General features: G+C 35.1%; 2 protein-coding genes across 2 annotated transcripts; both read left to right on the forward strand.

The window, feature by feature from the left end:
* Positions 1-3,085: 3,085 nt before the first annotated feature.
* Positions 3,086-6,052, forward strand: LOC129927137 (uncharacterized). The gene has a single exon (XM_056034368.1). It carries the CDS (start codon positions 3,086-3,088, stop codon positions 6,050-6,052), a length of 2,967 nt encoding a protein of 988 aa, XP_055890343.1.
* A 7,137-nt stretch (positions 6,053-13,189) lies between these two features.
* On the forward strand, positions 13,190-16,482 carry LOC129927301 (uncharacterized). The gene is made up of 2 exons (XM_056035748.1): positions 13,190-13,362; positions 15,120-16,482. The coding sequence occupies exons 1-2, from the start codon at positions 13,221-13,223 to the stop codon at positions 16,409-16,411; spliced, it is 1,434 nt and encodes a 477-aa protein (XP_055891723.1). The 5' UTR covers positions 13,190-13,220; the 3' UTR covers positions 16,412-16,482.
* Positions 16,483-17,125: the final 643 nt, after the last annotated feature.

A 17,125-nucleotide genomic window follows, 5' to 3' on the forward strand; every position in this document is an offset into this window, starting at 1 on the left:
ACTCTCCTTTTTTATACTCCCGGCTCCAACTTCTTTCAGTTTGGCCCATCTCTGCGGTGAATTGGAAAAAAAAGTTGAACAATTCATGCACAGTTCCAAAAAAAAAAAAAGGTGACAATTGCTGGATCTATCTCAGCAAAATGAAAACCTGCCAGGTTCAGAGAGTGATTATCACAGTTCAGAAATGTTGCCTTTGGATTTATGTCTAAGAGACGTTTCTGCAGGCCAGACAGACGGCCACTCTTTGTGGCTGCGTTAGCATAGGTGTCACGAGTCGAGTCTGTGACCTATTTCGACCAGTTTCTAGAAGCTCGAGTTCAAACCAGTGCAAGTGTCCAGCGTAAACAAGTTAATTTTAGGTATCCAATCAAAGAAAGGGGTTAAGGAAAAAAATAGCACACGTCAGCTTCTAGAAGGTCAAAGTTATTAAAATAATTAGGGGAGAAGTTTCCATGATTCTGGAATGTACGATTAAGAAAGGTATAAATTGAGGGAAAGTCAGTTAGACTGGGTCCTCGCTCAGTTCTTGATTAGTAATAAGTTTTGTGATATTAGCGGGTCCATTAAGTAAAGTTTTAGTAGTTGAAGTTGAAGTTATACTAAGTGAAGTTTTATGTATCTTTAAGTTTTATTTATGAAGTGTCAAGTTGTTATTGAATTAAGAAGTTAATTTGATGTGAAAGTTGAAGAAGTTATTAAAGAAGTTTGAAGAAAATACAGAGAGATGTTTCTTTCTTCATTTCATTGAATTGTCAAGTTTGATCATATAATCCCCGGCAAGTGTGATCATCACATTTATGGCACCTCCGATAAATAAGGCAAGGCATCAATGAATACATGCATCAAACAATAAAGGCGACATTGAAGAATAAATACGTCATATATATTGGAACCTCTAACAAAGAAAGTCATCGAAGAGTATAGGCGTCACATATATTGGCACCTCCTGACGAAAAAAGGCATCTATAAATAAAGGCACCGACGAAGACAAGCATCACATACTGCATTTTCAAAGAATAAAGTCGGCACATTCTAGCAAGTACTACGAATTTAAAAGGAAAAGCCTCTAACAAATAAATCATAGCCTCTCTTAACGACAAAGCCTCAACTAAGCATTACAAGAAAAGCCTCTTTCAGAAAACTTCAACAAGACGTACATTCATTGCTACGAAAAGTATTTTATGATTGAAACTTCCAGTCAACAGGTTACATAATATTTGACAAAGATCTCGAGGACGTCCTGCAAGACAGATCATCGGTTTTAAGGTCAGTACCTTACATTTCATATTTACATAGCTGGGAAAGCTACATTTACTAAGCTGTGAAAGCTATATTTACTAAGCTGTGAAAGCTATATTTATTAAGCTGTGAAAGCTATATTTATTAAGCTGTGAAAGCTATATTTATTAAGCTGTGAAAGCTATATTTACTAAGCTGTGAAAGCTATATCTACTAAGCTGTGAAGGCAACGTTACTAAAGCTAGTTGTACACTAGTTTGTTTACAAATACTGACCACTCGCATTCCTCACAAGGAAACACCGATCGATATTTAACTAGGTCAGCCCTCTTTCACTTTTTATCTGTCCAACGTAGTCGCTGGCTCGCTGGCTAGATTCTGCTTGATGAGAGTGTCGGCAGAACATTTAAACATCTACTTTTCTGATATCGTTAATTTAATTTAATATCGTTATGGCGTCTCAAGCAGACTCATTTAAATTATATTTAAAATTAGCCAAGGACATTGGTATTCCACAAGAACATCAGTGGGAATGGTGTGAAAAACAAATTAAAGAAGATGAGAGGAAACGTAAAGAAGAAAGAGAGGAAGAAGAGAAGAAACGTAAAGAAGAAAGAGAGGCAGAAGAAAGAATACGTAAAGAAGAAAGAGAGGCAGAAGAAAGAAAACTTGAAAGAGAAGAAAAAAGAAGACAAGAAGAAAGAGAGGCAGAAGAAAGAAAATTTGAAAGAGAAGAAAAAAGAAGACAAGAAGAAAAAGAGGAAGAAAAACAAAGAATTTTAAGAGAAGAAAAATTAAGACAAGAGGAAAGAGAGGCAGAAGAAAGGAAACGTAAAGAGGAAAGAGAGGCAGAAGAAAGGAAACGTAAAGAGGACAGAGAGGCAGAAGACAAAAGATTAGAAGTGGAAAAACTCAGACTTCAACTTCAGGAACAGGAGTTAAAATTTAAAAAAGAAAAAACAGAGGTTCAACCGACTTTACCTACTAGCAATGCTTTTGACAAGTATAAACCTTTATCTAAAATATTACCTTTTCAAGAAAATAAAGATAATATAGATTCGTATTTGATGAGGTTTGAGGAGTTAGCGAAAGCATCAGGCTTACCAGAAGACCAATATGCACACCATCTATTGATTTTATTACAGGGTAAAGCATTAGATGTATGTGCACAAATACCATCTCATGTACAGTGTACTTATGCAGAAATAAAAGAAGCTTTACTAAGACAGTTTGGAGCTACGCAAAATGCTTATCGCAAGAAATTTTTTTTCGAAAGACCAAGGCAGGAAGATGATCCACAGTTGTTTGTCTCTGATATGGTAATGTGGTTTGATAGGTGGATATCTTTAGCCAATATTGATAGAACGTATGAAGCATTAAGAGACCACATATTGATTGATACCATTACTCACGCATATGCAGAAGATATACAATCTTTCATAATCGAGAGAAATCCTAAAGATCTACAGACTCTAACAACAATAATACGTCAATATAAAACTGCCTATCCAAGTAAGCAAATTAGATCAGCAACCGATGAAAACTTTATTTGCTTTTCAAGAGATAACAGACCATTGCCATCTTTTCAGACCGACAAAACTTTAATATGTTATAAATGCAATACTAGAGGTCATTTCGCCTCACAATGTAGAGTGAAGGTCATAGAGTGCAGTTTTTGTCACATGAAAGGACATTTAGCAAAGGATTGCAGAAAAAAACATACTAGTATCAGTGACAGATCTAGTGACCAAGCATATTCGCAAAACAGATCATTAAATGTAAAGAATTCAACATATGGAAATAAGAAACAGGTTTTTACCAAAAACTCGAAGGCACATCACTCAACAATGACTGTTATCACTAAATCACAAGGACTTCAGTTTTATCCTGGATTAGTCGGTTCTCAAAGAGTACAGGTGTTACGAGACACAGGTAGCACTTCAGTTGTTATACGTGCAAATTTTGTGAGATCAAATCAATATACAGGCAATGAAATCGAAGCCACTGCTTTCAACGGCACTGTAAGTAAATTACCAGAAGCTTTGATACATATTACGACTCCATTTTTCAGTGGACATGTAGAAGCTTTAGTAGCTCAAAATCTACCTGTTGATCTCATAGTTGGTAATATACAGGGAGTGCGTGACTGTACTACACAGGATCTTATTGAATGGAACAATACAATAGAAATGAGTCAAGAATGCAATGTAGTAGTTACAAGGTCAATGCAAAAAGAAAAGGAAAGACTTGAAACTGAACATATTGAACACAAGAATTCTGATAAAGTTGTTCAAGAAAATAAAAATGATAAAAAGGCAAACCATTCGCATCTACAGACAAATGAACTTGAACAATTTCATAGCGAGGAATTTAAAGTTGAACAGAAAAATGATGAAACATTATTTAAAATGTTTAAAAAGGCTCAATCGAACATCAATCCACAAGAAAATAATGATCCTTATTTTAAAGAAGGACTACTTATGAAGAACAGTCAATACAAAAATAAAACTGTTGAGCAAATTATAGTTCCAAAAGTATACAGAAAGACCATTATTAATACAAGCCACGATGTACCGTTTGCTGGACATATGGGAGTTACCAAGACCAAGAAAAGAATACTTCAAGATTTTTACTGGCCAGGTATTACTAAAGATGTAAAGAAGCACATTAGTACCTGTCATATTTGTCAAATGAAAAGTCCAAAAGGTAACAAAATACAAGCGCCATTGCAGACAATGGAATTGACTGAGAAACCATTTCAAAAAGTAGCAGTTGACTTAATTGGTCCAATGCCAATTGAATCCAGCAGAAATCACAAATATATTTTAACTTTAGTAGACACATGTACTAGATGGCCAGAAGCTATTCCGTTAGTCAATATTTCAGCAATTGATGTTACCAGAGCTTTATCTGAAATTTTTTCAAGGACAGGGTTACCTGAAGTTATACTTTCTGACCGAGGTAGTCAGTTTACAGCAGATATAACTAAGACATTTATGGAGATGTACAACATTAAGATGAAGTTTACGACACCATACCATCCTCAAAGCAACGGGCTTTGTGAACGGTTTAACAAAACATTGAAACAAATTATATCAAAAATAGCAAATGATAATCCGCAGAATTGGGATCTTCTTTTACCAGCTGCATTATTTGCTTATAGAGAAAGTATCCAAGACACCACAGGATTTTCTCCTTTTGAAATGTTATATGGAGCTAATCCAAGAGGTCCTATAACTACCTTCAAAGAATCACTACTAAAGTCAAACCATGATGCATCAGATAAGAAAACCGCATTTCAGCATGTTCTCAATACAAGAAATACAGTAATAAATGCATGTGAAATAGCTAAGGAAGCAACAGCCAAAGCTAATGCTGCAAGTCATAGAAGAATAAATGAACATAGAAAACTTAGGTACTTTGAACCAGGCGACAAAGTTAAATTATTATTACCTGATAAGAAAAATAAGTTCTTTATTAAATGGCAGGGTCCATTTACTATTTTAAGAAAAGTCACAGATGTAGATTATGAAATAAATATCAATAACAGAAACAAAGTGTTTCATATCAACATGCTACAGAAATACAACGAAGCTACTGATACAGAAGAAGAAGACGATGAACTTGAAAAACATATTTCATGCTTAGCGATTATTCCAGAAGAAAAAGAGGAGGATATGGATGAATTAGTAGTGCCAACTACAACTTCTAGACAGACTGAAACCTGGCATGCTGTCAAACTGGACAATTTATCATCACAGAGAAAAAAAGATATAATGAATCTACTCCAAGAGTATGCTGATATATTTACAGATGTTCCAGGTAAAACAACCATTATAAATCATGAAATCAAATTGACAAGTGACAAACCTACCAAGTCACGTCCATATCCACTACCTATTCATTATAGAGATTTCCTTCAGAAAGAAATCAATGATCTTTTAGAACAAGGCATAATTGAACACTCGAATTCACCTTATGCTGCTCCAATAGTGCTTGTAAAACGTTCACAGTCATCATCGCCAAGAATGTGTGTAGACTTTCGACAGTTAAATAAAATAACATGCCTTGATTCATATCCAATGCCTAATCCAGAGGATTTAATGTCACAGTTTTCTGGAGCTAAGTATTTTACGAAACTCGATTTGACAAGAGGATATTATCAAATACCTATGACACAGGATTCGAAACAATACACTGCTTTTACTACAGCCTTTGGCCTTTTTCAATATAATTACATGCCATTCGGTTTAGTAAATGCTAGCAGTACTTTTAACCGAGCAATTCATAGGATGTTCGGACAACGAAAAGACACAGTGTCCTATATTGACGACATATGTGTGTTTCATAATACATGGGAAGATCATATTAAAGGACTCAAAGAAATCTTCCAACAATTGAAAGACAATGGATTTATTGTAAAACCAAGCAAAGTTGAATTAGCAAAATCAGAAGTTACATTTTTAGGTTATAAAGTTGGAAACAATTCACTGAAAACACAGGACGATATTATTAAACGAATTTTGGACATTAAAATACCTCAAACAAAAAAGCAGGTTAGAAGTATATTAGGACTTTGTAATTTTTACAGATGCTTTATTCCAAATTACGCATCACTGACAACACTTCTTACTAACCTTACGAAGAAAGGACAATCTAACACGATTCCATGGTCACCAGAATTAGAAGAGACCATAAAGAAAATTAAGTATGCTTTTGCACAAGAATCCATTTTGAAATTACCAGAAGCGGTTTTATCTTGCTACAGATGCTTCCTCATCGGCAATAGGAGCATGTCTAATGCAAGAATATGAAGGCATTCTACATCCTGTATTTTTTATAAACAGAAAACTATCTTCAGCAGAGACCAGATACTCGACCATAGAGCGAGAGTGCCTGGCGATTGTCTGGGCCATTTCAAAATTTAGCAAATACCTGTTGGGAGCACCTTTTACTTTACAGACAGATCATGCACCACTGGCATTTCTCAACTCTAAAAAAAATGTCAAATATTCGTCTGACACGATGGAGTTTGCAGTTAATGGACTATCAGTTTGATGTAAAGACTGTTCCAGGAAAATTGAATGTTTTTGCTGATACTTTGTCCAGATGTATTTAGATACTATACAATATATTGTTTATTGTTTAACTATATTTTGTTTTATGCTAGAAAAACAAATTTAATCATTTTTTATTCCATGTATTTGTAGTTATTTCAATATTCAGATACTCTATCAACTCAAGTAACAGAGGAGATATAATGTATTATTCCGTTTTGTTAAGTTTTATTACTTTGACATCTTTTAGTTACACAAGTTGGGAAATGTTCATATTAATATATCAATTATTAATAATAAATGTATAGAACTAAGATGTATATTATATAATATTAATTATGTATGCTGAATGTGTACAACATTTTGAATTTTGTTTTATATTAATATGTTAACATGATGAAACATTTTTTTTTATTTTTTAGTTATGAGTTTTGTACATTCAATTGAGCAATTATATCAGTGTTTTAGGCATATGCTATACTACTTGCTTTTATATGCAATTTTATCAATGTTTTAGGCATATGTTATATTGCTATTTTAAGCATTTTATATTGCATACAAAATGCTAAAAAGGCAAGGGGGTAATGTCACGAGTCGAGTCTGTGACCTATTTCGACCAGTTTCTAGAAGCTCGAGTTCAAACCAGTGCAAGTGTCCAGCGTAAACAAGTTAATTTTAGGTATCCAATCAAAGAAAGGGGTTAAGGAAAAAAATAGCACACGTCAGCTTCTAGAAGGTCAAAGTTATTAAAATAATTAGGGGAGAAGTTTCCATGATTCTGGAATGTACGATTAAGAAAGGTATAAATTGAGGGAAAGTCAGTTAGACGGGGTCCTCGCTCAGTTCTTGATTAGTAATAAGTTTTGTGATATTAGCGGGTCCATTAATAAAGTTTTAGTAGTTGAAGTTGAAGTTATACTAAGTGAAGTTTTATGTATCTTTAAGTTTTATTTATGAAGTGTCAAGTTGTTATTGAATTAAGAAGTTAATTTGATGTGAAAGTTGAAGAAGTTATTAAAGAAGTTTGAAGAAAATACAGAGAGATGTTTCTTTCTTCATTTCATTGAATTGTCAAGTTTGATCATATAATCCCCGGCAAGTGTGATCATCACAATAGGTTTGAACTCTGCGCAGATCAAAGTCCAGTCTAATGTATTTAAAAGTTTTCAGAACAAGTTCTTAAATGTTGTCCATCAGGTTTCAAAATTTCAAAGTAACCAATGAATGACGCTTTTATTTCGAAATATCAACATCCAAGTAACGAACTATTAGAGATACCTGTTTTTGATGAGAAACATCTTGTGTCGAATCAAGCAATAGAGAAAAGTAACAAACTTACTTGACTTTCCCAACAATTGATTCCCAAATTTATTGCCATCAAGTTAATAAAATCATTTTGAATTTTTGGTGACAAATATTCCAATACCATCCAATGCTGCTGATTTTGCGCATGAAACATATGTGACAGTTCATCTGGTTCTGCCTTAAGCTTTTTTTCTTCTAACTTCCTCTTCAAAAAAGCTTGTCTGTGGTGGACTTTTTCATGTTCTTTCAGTCTCTCAGGTTTCTTCCATTTGGTTTAATGCTCAATGCACTAAATGTCTTTTCTGATGCCTCGGAAAATAGTACACATGGAAAACCAAATAGACAATCCAAATGTGGAAAGTAGAGGAGCCAAGATCGGTTTCAAATGTTTCCTGTTAGAAGCTTTCTAGTGAACCATGATGTCAGACTTCGTGATTTATTTTGGGTAAACCATACTGGAACCAAAAACCGTTCATCTTTGTTTTGGAAAAATAAGATACCCTTTAACACAATATTTACTCGCAGTTCCTCAGATAAAATTCCAAGCTGGATATATCCGAAGTCTTTGTACTTAATTACAGTTTTTTACACTTCTGGAGAAAATGATTTTGGAAGACCATCAATTGACTCATCATCGCTTAATTCAGATGATTTCTCTGACTGTGGTAAAAGGTATTCCCGTGGAGTTTCTTCAGCACAACTTCTCTCATCAAGAGACATTTTTCACTTCTTCGACTGCTGTATCTTTGTATGAATCATTTCAATAGTGATACTTTTCTTCGACACGTTCATGGTTTTCTTTTGTTTTTAGTGCTCTTATCAGGTTTCTTCTTAAATGATAAGTTTTTCTTATCTTATTATCTTATATAATATAGACGTTACTTCAAAAAAGTCTACCACCACAAAATAAATCAATTTCAAATATAAATTTGTGTCCGGAGTCGGAGATAATAATTGATATAATTATTGACTATTGTGTTTCTTTACTTTATCGTCATCTCTGATATTAGCTTTATACATTAGTATTTTTTTGAAGTAGTGAGAACCTTTCTAGCCATCAAGAGCTGGTATCAAGTTCTTAACAGAAAACACAAACTCTCTTTTGTAATCTTGTAAGTTAGGCTTTCAAACCGATAACAAACTAACTTCGAATGGATGATTCTGAGGTCATACGATGAGAATGTGTGGGCATTGGCATCGCATTAGTTTCTAAATCAACCACCGCAAGAAAAGAAAAATACAAACAAACAAACAAACTTGGAATGGATGGTTTTGAGGTCATACGATGAGAATGTGTGGGCATTGGCATCGTATTGGTTTCAAAATCAACCACCGCAAGAAAAGAAAAATACAAACAAACAAACAAACTTGGAATGGATGGTTTTGAGGTCATACGATGAGAATGTCTGGGCATTGGCATCGCATTGGTTTCAAAATCAACCACCGCAAGAAAAGAAAAATACAAACAAACAAACAAACTTGGAATGGATGGTTTTGAGGTCATACGATGAGAATGTCTGGGCATTGGCATCGCATTAGTTTCTAAATCAACCACCGCAAGAAAAGAAAAATACAAACAAACAAACAAACTTGGAATGGATGGTTTTGAGGTCATACGATGAGAATGTGTGGGCATTGGCATCGTATTGGTTTCAAAATCAACCACCGCAAGAAAAGAAAAATACAAACAAACAAACAAACTTGGAATGGATGGTTTTGAGGTCATACGATGAGAATGTCTGGGCATTGGCATCGCATTGGTTTCAAAATCAACCACCGCAAGAAAAGAAAAATACAAACAAACAAACAAACTTGGAATGGATGGTTTTGAGGTCATACGATGAGAATGTCTGGGCATTGGCATCGCATTGGTTTCAAAATCAACCACCGCAAGAAAAGAAAAATACAAACAAACAAACAAACTTGGAATGGATGGTTTTGAGGTCATACGATGAGAATGTCTGGGCATTGGCATCGCATTGGTTTCAAAATCAACCACCGCTGGATTTCGATGTCGGAATAATTTAAATCGGCACTCGCTGAACCTCTAAGAAAACATTTAACATCTATATTTCATTTATCCTTGACAAAAATTGTTTAGTCTGGGAATTGAACCCAGGACTTGTGTGTCATTATCGAGACGCTCAACAACCAGTTATTCAAATATGTGCAGCATTTTAGTTTTAAATAAATGATTCACTCTTTAGTCTTTTACACTACCTAGATCTGCATGTGTCTAAAATGTTGGTTCTAGAATTTATTTTATTTCTTTTCTCTTTTGAAATGAAATCTGAGTTAGTGATTTTGCAGATTTTCCCCTTATGGCCTCATGACCAATCTACCCGCTGTCACACGCCCCCAGCGCCATCTCACTCCGAGGTGCTGTCGGTGATGGCGTTTAGGAGCTTAACGTTTAGGACAAAAGGTTGGTTGCCACCTAACGCTAACGAGTTCCTCCTGCCCGAGGGAGAAGGAAAACTCAGAATTCAAACATCTGCTGCCTTCAGATAAATATAATTTTTAGATCAAGACATGAAATACAGTCGTTTTTTTTTTGTCAGCGCCATTTTAAAGACATCATTTTGTCAGCGCTACTTTGTCATACGAAATTTCGGTATGTAACTCAATTTCAGTTATGTGTGCTTCTTAAAACAAGATTAATTCTAGGCAATGCTATTTATTATTAAAATCTATCTTTTTTCGTCCATCCTCGATATGAGCATGCAAAGAAAATCATAATGCTGCTGTCTCTTTGTTCAAAGTCTAAAACAATAAAATCTTATCGGAAATGTTTACGTCGCATCTATTCAGACAAGGGTTAGCAGGCAGGATCTTTTGCTTTGATTAAATAGAATAGAAACTCTTTGAGTAGAAGACTTGAGGACCATTTTACCTGTAAATAAACGTTTAGACGATTTACTAAAGCGATATCCAGTTCTTTTAAGAGCGTCTGAAAGGCTGTGCGGACTGGCATGTGTGTTATAACTCTTGATTAGAGCATAACAAGTTATCAAATGTGATAGCAGCCTGAGTGAAAGCAAAATTAGAGTATGACTTAGACATAGCTGAAGAGACCATAAAGACAGGCTCGAGCTAAATAGAAAATGGCATAAAAACGGCTTTGTGTAAGACCGAATTGAGGTTGGAAATCAAGGGCCAGTGCTTTTTGTGACTGAATTAGAGACAATATTATAGGCGCACATTCTAAAAAGCATGGGATACAACGATATTATAATTAAAATCTATTTGTTTTAAGACACATTAGGATCTCCTCTCCCTACCCTAACTACGCCACTGCTTCTTTACAAATTACGTAATACACACATGTTGTCACGTGACATTAAAAAATATGTTTTATCAATATTATCTCGTGGCTAAATGTTCTTTGTTTACGATTGGTGAATGAGGTCTATTATAAACTAATGGCAAAATAAAAGATTAGGCTGAAAGAATAATTCCAGCCATTGAGGAGTAAATGCTGCAGCAAAATGCTGAATATCAGATACCAGGAAATGAAGACATGAATTAGTACTTATACAAGTCAACACTATGGTTAGCTCGTTTAAAAAAGTAACTCCAAAATACTTTAAAGAGACTGTCATAATGCAAGACATGACTCACTGTCAAAAGTCATCCTTTAAGGTACAGTAAAGGGAGCACGAAGAAAGGGCCTTCCAAAGAAAATTTTGTTGGACAAAGTAAAATAGAATGGACCAGCCTCTCTCTTGATATCCAGCTGCTGATCGGGAAAAGTGGAGGGATTTGGGTACGCGAACTGCCACAGCGTCTCTACGAACAGTCAAGGGACAGATAAAATGAGAGAGATGCATGTTTAATTCTCCGATACCAGTAAACATTGTGGTAATTTCAAAAGTTTAAACGGAACTCATCCAATCCACCAAAATTAGGCCTACTGATTTTTAGCGGCCCCCGAAAGGGGAAAAGACGCTATTAGTTTTGTGCGAAATGTCTGTCCGTCTGTCCGTCTGTCCGTCCGTCCCGTTTAGATCTCGTAAACTAGAAGAGATATTGAAAATCCGACTTCACAATATTTTAGACCATTCAAAGTTCTGATGCAACGGCTACTTTTTTTTTTCCTGAAAGCGAAAATTCTAATTTTTAAAATCAATTATGCAAGCAGTTTTTTATAAGAAAAAGCTAATTAGTATGCATTATATGTTAGACCTAATTTAAAACGAATAGTAATCTTATAAATATTTTTGTGAACATTTTTTCTATACAGCGGACATTTTTTTTTTTTTTTTTTTTTTTTTTTTTTAAATTGATTATGAGACTGAGCCTTTTCAAAACAATTAACTTATTTAGTTCGAATCGAACCGAGGGTCCGGGTTCGAATCCTGGTGAAGACTGGGATTTTCAACGAGTCTACCCAGCTCTAATGGGTACCTGACATTAGTTGGGGAAAAGCAAAGGCGGTTGGTCGTTGTGCTGGCTACATGACACCCTCGTTAACCGTAGGCCACAAAAACAGATGAACTTTACATCATCTGCCCTATAGACCACAAACTAGTTAGGCCAGGTTCACATCTAACTTTACATTCACTTTCACGTATCCTTTGATCTGCGGGACGGTTGGGGCACTACACAAGATCTGTTAACCTTCTTTCTCCATTCTTATCTCTCATTTGTCTTTGATATAATTTCATTCGGATTTTTTTTCTGAAAATATTGAAGCCTACCTGGGTGGACCACTGGTCGTGCGGTTTGCGCGCTGGACTGTCGTTTGGATTTATCGACGATCGAAGGTTCAAACCCTGCCTGCTCCCATCCCCCGTCGTCCTGCGGGAGGTTTGGACTAGGAAGTAAACTATCTTCAACTCTGAAGGATTATCCGAATTATGTAAAACATTTTACTTCGGGGGCCGATTTTGAGTTTGTGTTTCCACACAAACTGTCCTTTGTAACCTTGTTTAATGTTCTTTTAAGGAAAACCAATGACTTGGCATAATTTAAGTCATTGATTAACATCCATGACTAGATTGACCTAGGAAAACGCGAGGGACGTAATCATCTTTTTTGAAGTAACGTCTATATTTCATAAGATAAGTAGTCAAATCTTTCGGTTTCATCAAATACTCTTTTGAACCTTTAGGACTACGAAAGAAGGAGTGAACCAAAGCAATTAAACATTCCCTTTATATTTTCTTTCTCAATTCAATATTAATTTTAATTTCGAATATTTTCTAGTTAGGCTCTCCTCCAACAAGTCAACGACTTGATGTCCACCCCCTCCTCCCTCCCACGTCAGAATTGTGTGTGTGTGTGTCGGGGGGGGGGCTACGTGAGCACGAACACAAATACTGACTATAAAGAGATAGCCGAAGAAAAAAAAAAGACGCTGAATATAAACTTATGCTGAAAAAAATGAGATAATAAAATGTGAATCAATAAAATGTATAAAGCTAAGCCTCAATATTGTGTCAATAGTGCAAACGAACGTGACTTGAGGGCCTCTAGAAGCAAGGGTTTTTCTTTCTCTCTGTCCTGTTTTGTTGACTCAATAATGAGCAACTTTTACATGACGCAAAACCTCCATTGACTCAGACTTATTAAATCCCAAGAGAATGCATTTTTCTCACTTATGCCCTAACTTCACACCATGGCGATGTTCCAATTGAGCAGCCTGTGGCCATTGCTGGTTCTTTTTGTGGCAGCGGCACATCTACGAAATAATGGCTTCCAACTCTTTAACAGGGAGAGATTCTGTCAACAATTACGCGCGCTATCACCATTAGCCAAAGGTAAGAAAACCTAATTTTTACAAAGCTGATATCAACTCTGTTTGTCTGTCTGGTAAAGAGTGTGTACACGTTATTTCTCCCACATCAATTCTCGGATCAAGTGGAAACTTTAAAGTTATTTACTGGCGTAGACAATACATGAATCAATAAAAAAAATATTAAAATAACCAATTAGTCAATTAATCGCTGGTAATTAATTATTTTGTTTAATACAAAAATGGAAATTAATCCTTCAGTATTTACAGATATCGCTAAATATGTTGGGTTTTTGTCATCTTAGATAATTGTGCAGGTTATTTCTCCCATACCCTTTCTCGGATCAAGCTGAGACTTTTAAAAAATTATTTATTGTACCTAACAAAACAAAAATACATTTTAAAAAATTAACCATTTAGTCAATTAGTTATTTTTTTTCAAATATAATAAGGGAAATAACTTTTACTTTATTGAGAGGTATAGTTGTAAGTGCATTGTTTTTCCTCTTTAATAAGCTTTGTCTTTTAAAAAAGGATTTTTTAAATTTTTGCTTGTTTTTGTTGCTTTAATGTCCAATTAGTAGCATTGATTGTACTATAACAAGGTGATTTAAAGCTGTGAATATAATCTTTAGCTGCTTGGTTGTGCGATATATGCTGTGGATATCGTCTCGATGGTTCTGGGTTTGAGCCCTGCCCATTGCTATCACCCGCTGTCCTGTCGCTCTTGCGGTAGGTTTGGGCTTGGATGTAATAATCTTCATTTCGGAAGCTTGTATAACAAACAAACAAGCAAGAGGTTTAAACATCAAAACGTGCGCTGAAGTGTCAGTATTTCTACCTTTATAACCAGCAGTAAACAGTAGATAAAATCTGGGGGGGGGGGAATATTAGATTATTTCTAAAGCGCTCTACCTCTAAAGTATGCATTAGTCCCACATATTATACGATACAAGAGTATTTTAATAACCAAAGGGAGACAACTCAACGAGATATATGTGTTCATTTACACGAGGACATGACAAACACATAGGACATTGAGCAAATCATTTTCATATTGGCTCTAGACTTAGGCGGAAATCGTTCTCTTCTTCTCTAATGACAACATCCTTCCTAGTCTAGTCACTAATAGTGCGCACCTTCTGCACAATCTTAGATGGCGGTGTGCATAGCAAGGTTATAACAGTATTAACGACTTATATCGGCATTAAACATTTTATTTATGCCTATATAAATATTTTAGAGTTAGCCATATACTTGTGAAAATGTTTTTTTGGTTCCTAATTTGAGACCATCTAAAGGTAAAGTTAAGTTACTGATTATAAATAATTACATTATTCTAATCAAGAACTGAAATATTGTAAATCTATATCTATCCAAAACATTTATTTGCAAAGTAGGCTAATTTGAATATTTTAATGTAAAATTAAATGTTTAATAATTGTTGAAAATTGATCATCACAAATACCAATATTGTTTAGACATCTACATCTTCCCCATTTCCAAAACATTCTCTTTAAAATTGAAGATTCTATACTTATCTAGCAACATGATAATGTTTTAATATGTAATCTACGTTTATAATCAAAGAACTGTAGTCGTAAAAACTTGAACAACTATTAAAAGTAGCTAATATTTTAATAATATAAAGATTTGTAAAAGGCATACTCTAATAACTAAAAATCAAAGGAAGAAAACGTTTAACATTTGAAATTGCATATATATATTTATTTATTTATTAATAATGTTGCTAATACAATATACTTTGATGTTTCGTTTCAGATATAAATTGCGCTATTCTGGATGAGAATGACATACGGGCAATAACAGAAGCAATAGCAGCCCAAGGAACTCTGATTCCAGGTCAGACCCCAAATGCGCTGCTGGACCAGGCTTTAGTGAATATCATAACCAAGCAGATACAACAATTTATCCCCAACCTTCCAACACATCCTATAAATGGTGGATTTCAGGATCTCAATGGTGAAGGCTCTGAGGAAGCTGGTGGTCACGGACAGCATTGGAGGAGTCCCCAAAGAAACAGACATCGCTATAGGGAAGTAAGTTCCGATGAGAAGAAGCGCTTTTCAACACCAACAGTTACAAGACTTGCATCAGCGATTGGTCAGGAAAGAAACAGACATCGGTTTGGTGGTGTGAACTCCGAAGAGAAGAAGCAATTTACAACATCAACAACACCAACACCACCAACTACAGCAGCTATTGGTAAACGTCACTTGAAGAAACAACAAAGAAACAGACATCGCTTTGGTGGTGGAAGCTCTGAAGAGAAGAAGCTACTTACAACAACAACACCAACTACAACAACAACTATACCAGCGATTGGTAAGCGTCACCTGAGGAAGCAACAAAGAAACAGACATCGCTTTGGTGGTGGAAGTTCCGAAGAGAAGAAGCTACTTACAACAACAACACCAACTACAACAACAACAACTATACCAGCGATTGGTAAGCGTCACTTGAGGAAGCAACAAAGAAACAGACATCGCTTTGGTGGTGGAAGTTCCGAAGAGAAGAAGCTACTTACAACAACACCACCACCAACAACAACAACTATACCAGCGATTGGTAAGCGTCACTTGAGGAAGCAACAAAGAAACAGACATCGCTTTGGTGGTGGAAGTTCCGAAGAGAAGAAGCTACTTACAACAACACCACCAACAACAACAACAACTATACCAGCGATTGGTAAGCGTCACTTGAGGAAGCAACAAAGAAACAGACATCGCTTTGGTGGTGGAAGTTCCGAAGAGAAGAAGCTACTTACAGCAACAACGTCAGCAACAACTGCAGCAGTGGGAAAACGCCAAGCTCCAACCACCCTTTCACCTTTCAATTCTAGGCGCCCTCCAAAGAAAACAAGCGTAGCCGGTATAATAAAACTCCCACTTAACGCCGAGAGCGTGCGTTTAAGACCTACCAAAAATAGATCTAGATATGACAACTCTGCACAGACAAGCACTCAAGTGCCAACAAATGTGAGTAAAGATTCAGTTTCCGGTGCTAAAGCTAAAAATCGACCAAGAACAAACCCTCGTTTCAAGCCATTTTAAGCCAAACGGATATTAAGAAAAAGAATTTTAATATGTAACATTAATATATTAAAATCTCAATTAAAACAAAAGCTGTTTTTTTTTTCTAGCATTTTACCTTTATACATCTTACACTAGGCTATTTACAATTTTACATACATACCTCTCTAAAAAAAAGTAGGATCTATCATCGAAAACAAAAAAACAATTTCTGCAGGTAGTTTAAAAGTTAATATAGATATATTTAGATAATAGTGAGCAAATATATAGATGCTATCTTATTAGATTTTTCCAAAGTTTTTGACAAAGCTCACCACCATAGTTTGCTTAAAACATTAAAATATTTTGGCATTGTTGGTCCATTGCATCAGTGGATTACGAATTTTCTGATAGGGAGAGAACAAACTGTAATAATAAATGGCTCTAAATCAACACCAATAACAGTCAACTCTGGTGTACCTGACGGAACAACCTTATGTCCACTATTTTTAATTTACATAAATGATTTACCAAACTGCATTAGTTCAGGAACAAAAGTCAGATTATTCGTAGATAATTGCATAATATATAGAACAATAAAAACAACACAAGATACAGAAATTTTACAAAAAGAATTCGATGAATTACAGAAATGGGAATCAAATTGGAGCATGTCCTTCCACCCAGAAAAATGTCAGTTGTTAAGAGTAACAAAAAAACTAAAACAAATTAATTCCACCTATCTTATTCATGGTA

The sequence above is a fragment of the Biomphalaria glabrata genome, chromosome 7 (genome assembly GCF_947242115.1).
Source record: "Biomphalaria glabrata chromosome 7, xgBioGlab47.1, whole genome shotgun sequence".
Lineage (NCBI taxonomy): Eukaryota > Metazoa > Mollusca > Gastropoda > Planorbidae > Biomphalaria > Biomphalaria glabrata.

Coding starts and splice junctions, on each gene's coding strand:
- LOC129927137 (XM_056034368.1), top strand. CDS start 3,086: ATGACTGTTATCACTAAATCACAAGGACTTCAGTTTTATCCTGGATTA.
- LOC129927301 (XM_056035748.1), top strand. CDS start 13,221: ATGGCGATGTTCCAATTGAGCAGCCTGTGGCCATTGCTGGTTCTTTTT. Junction 13,363..15,119: donor GCTATCACCATTAGCCAAAG/GTAAGAAAACCT, acceptor GTTTCGTTTCAG/ATATAAATTGCGCTATTCTG.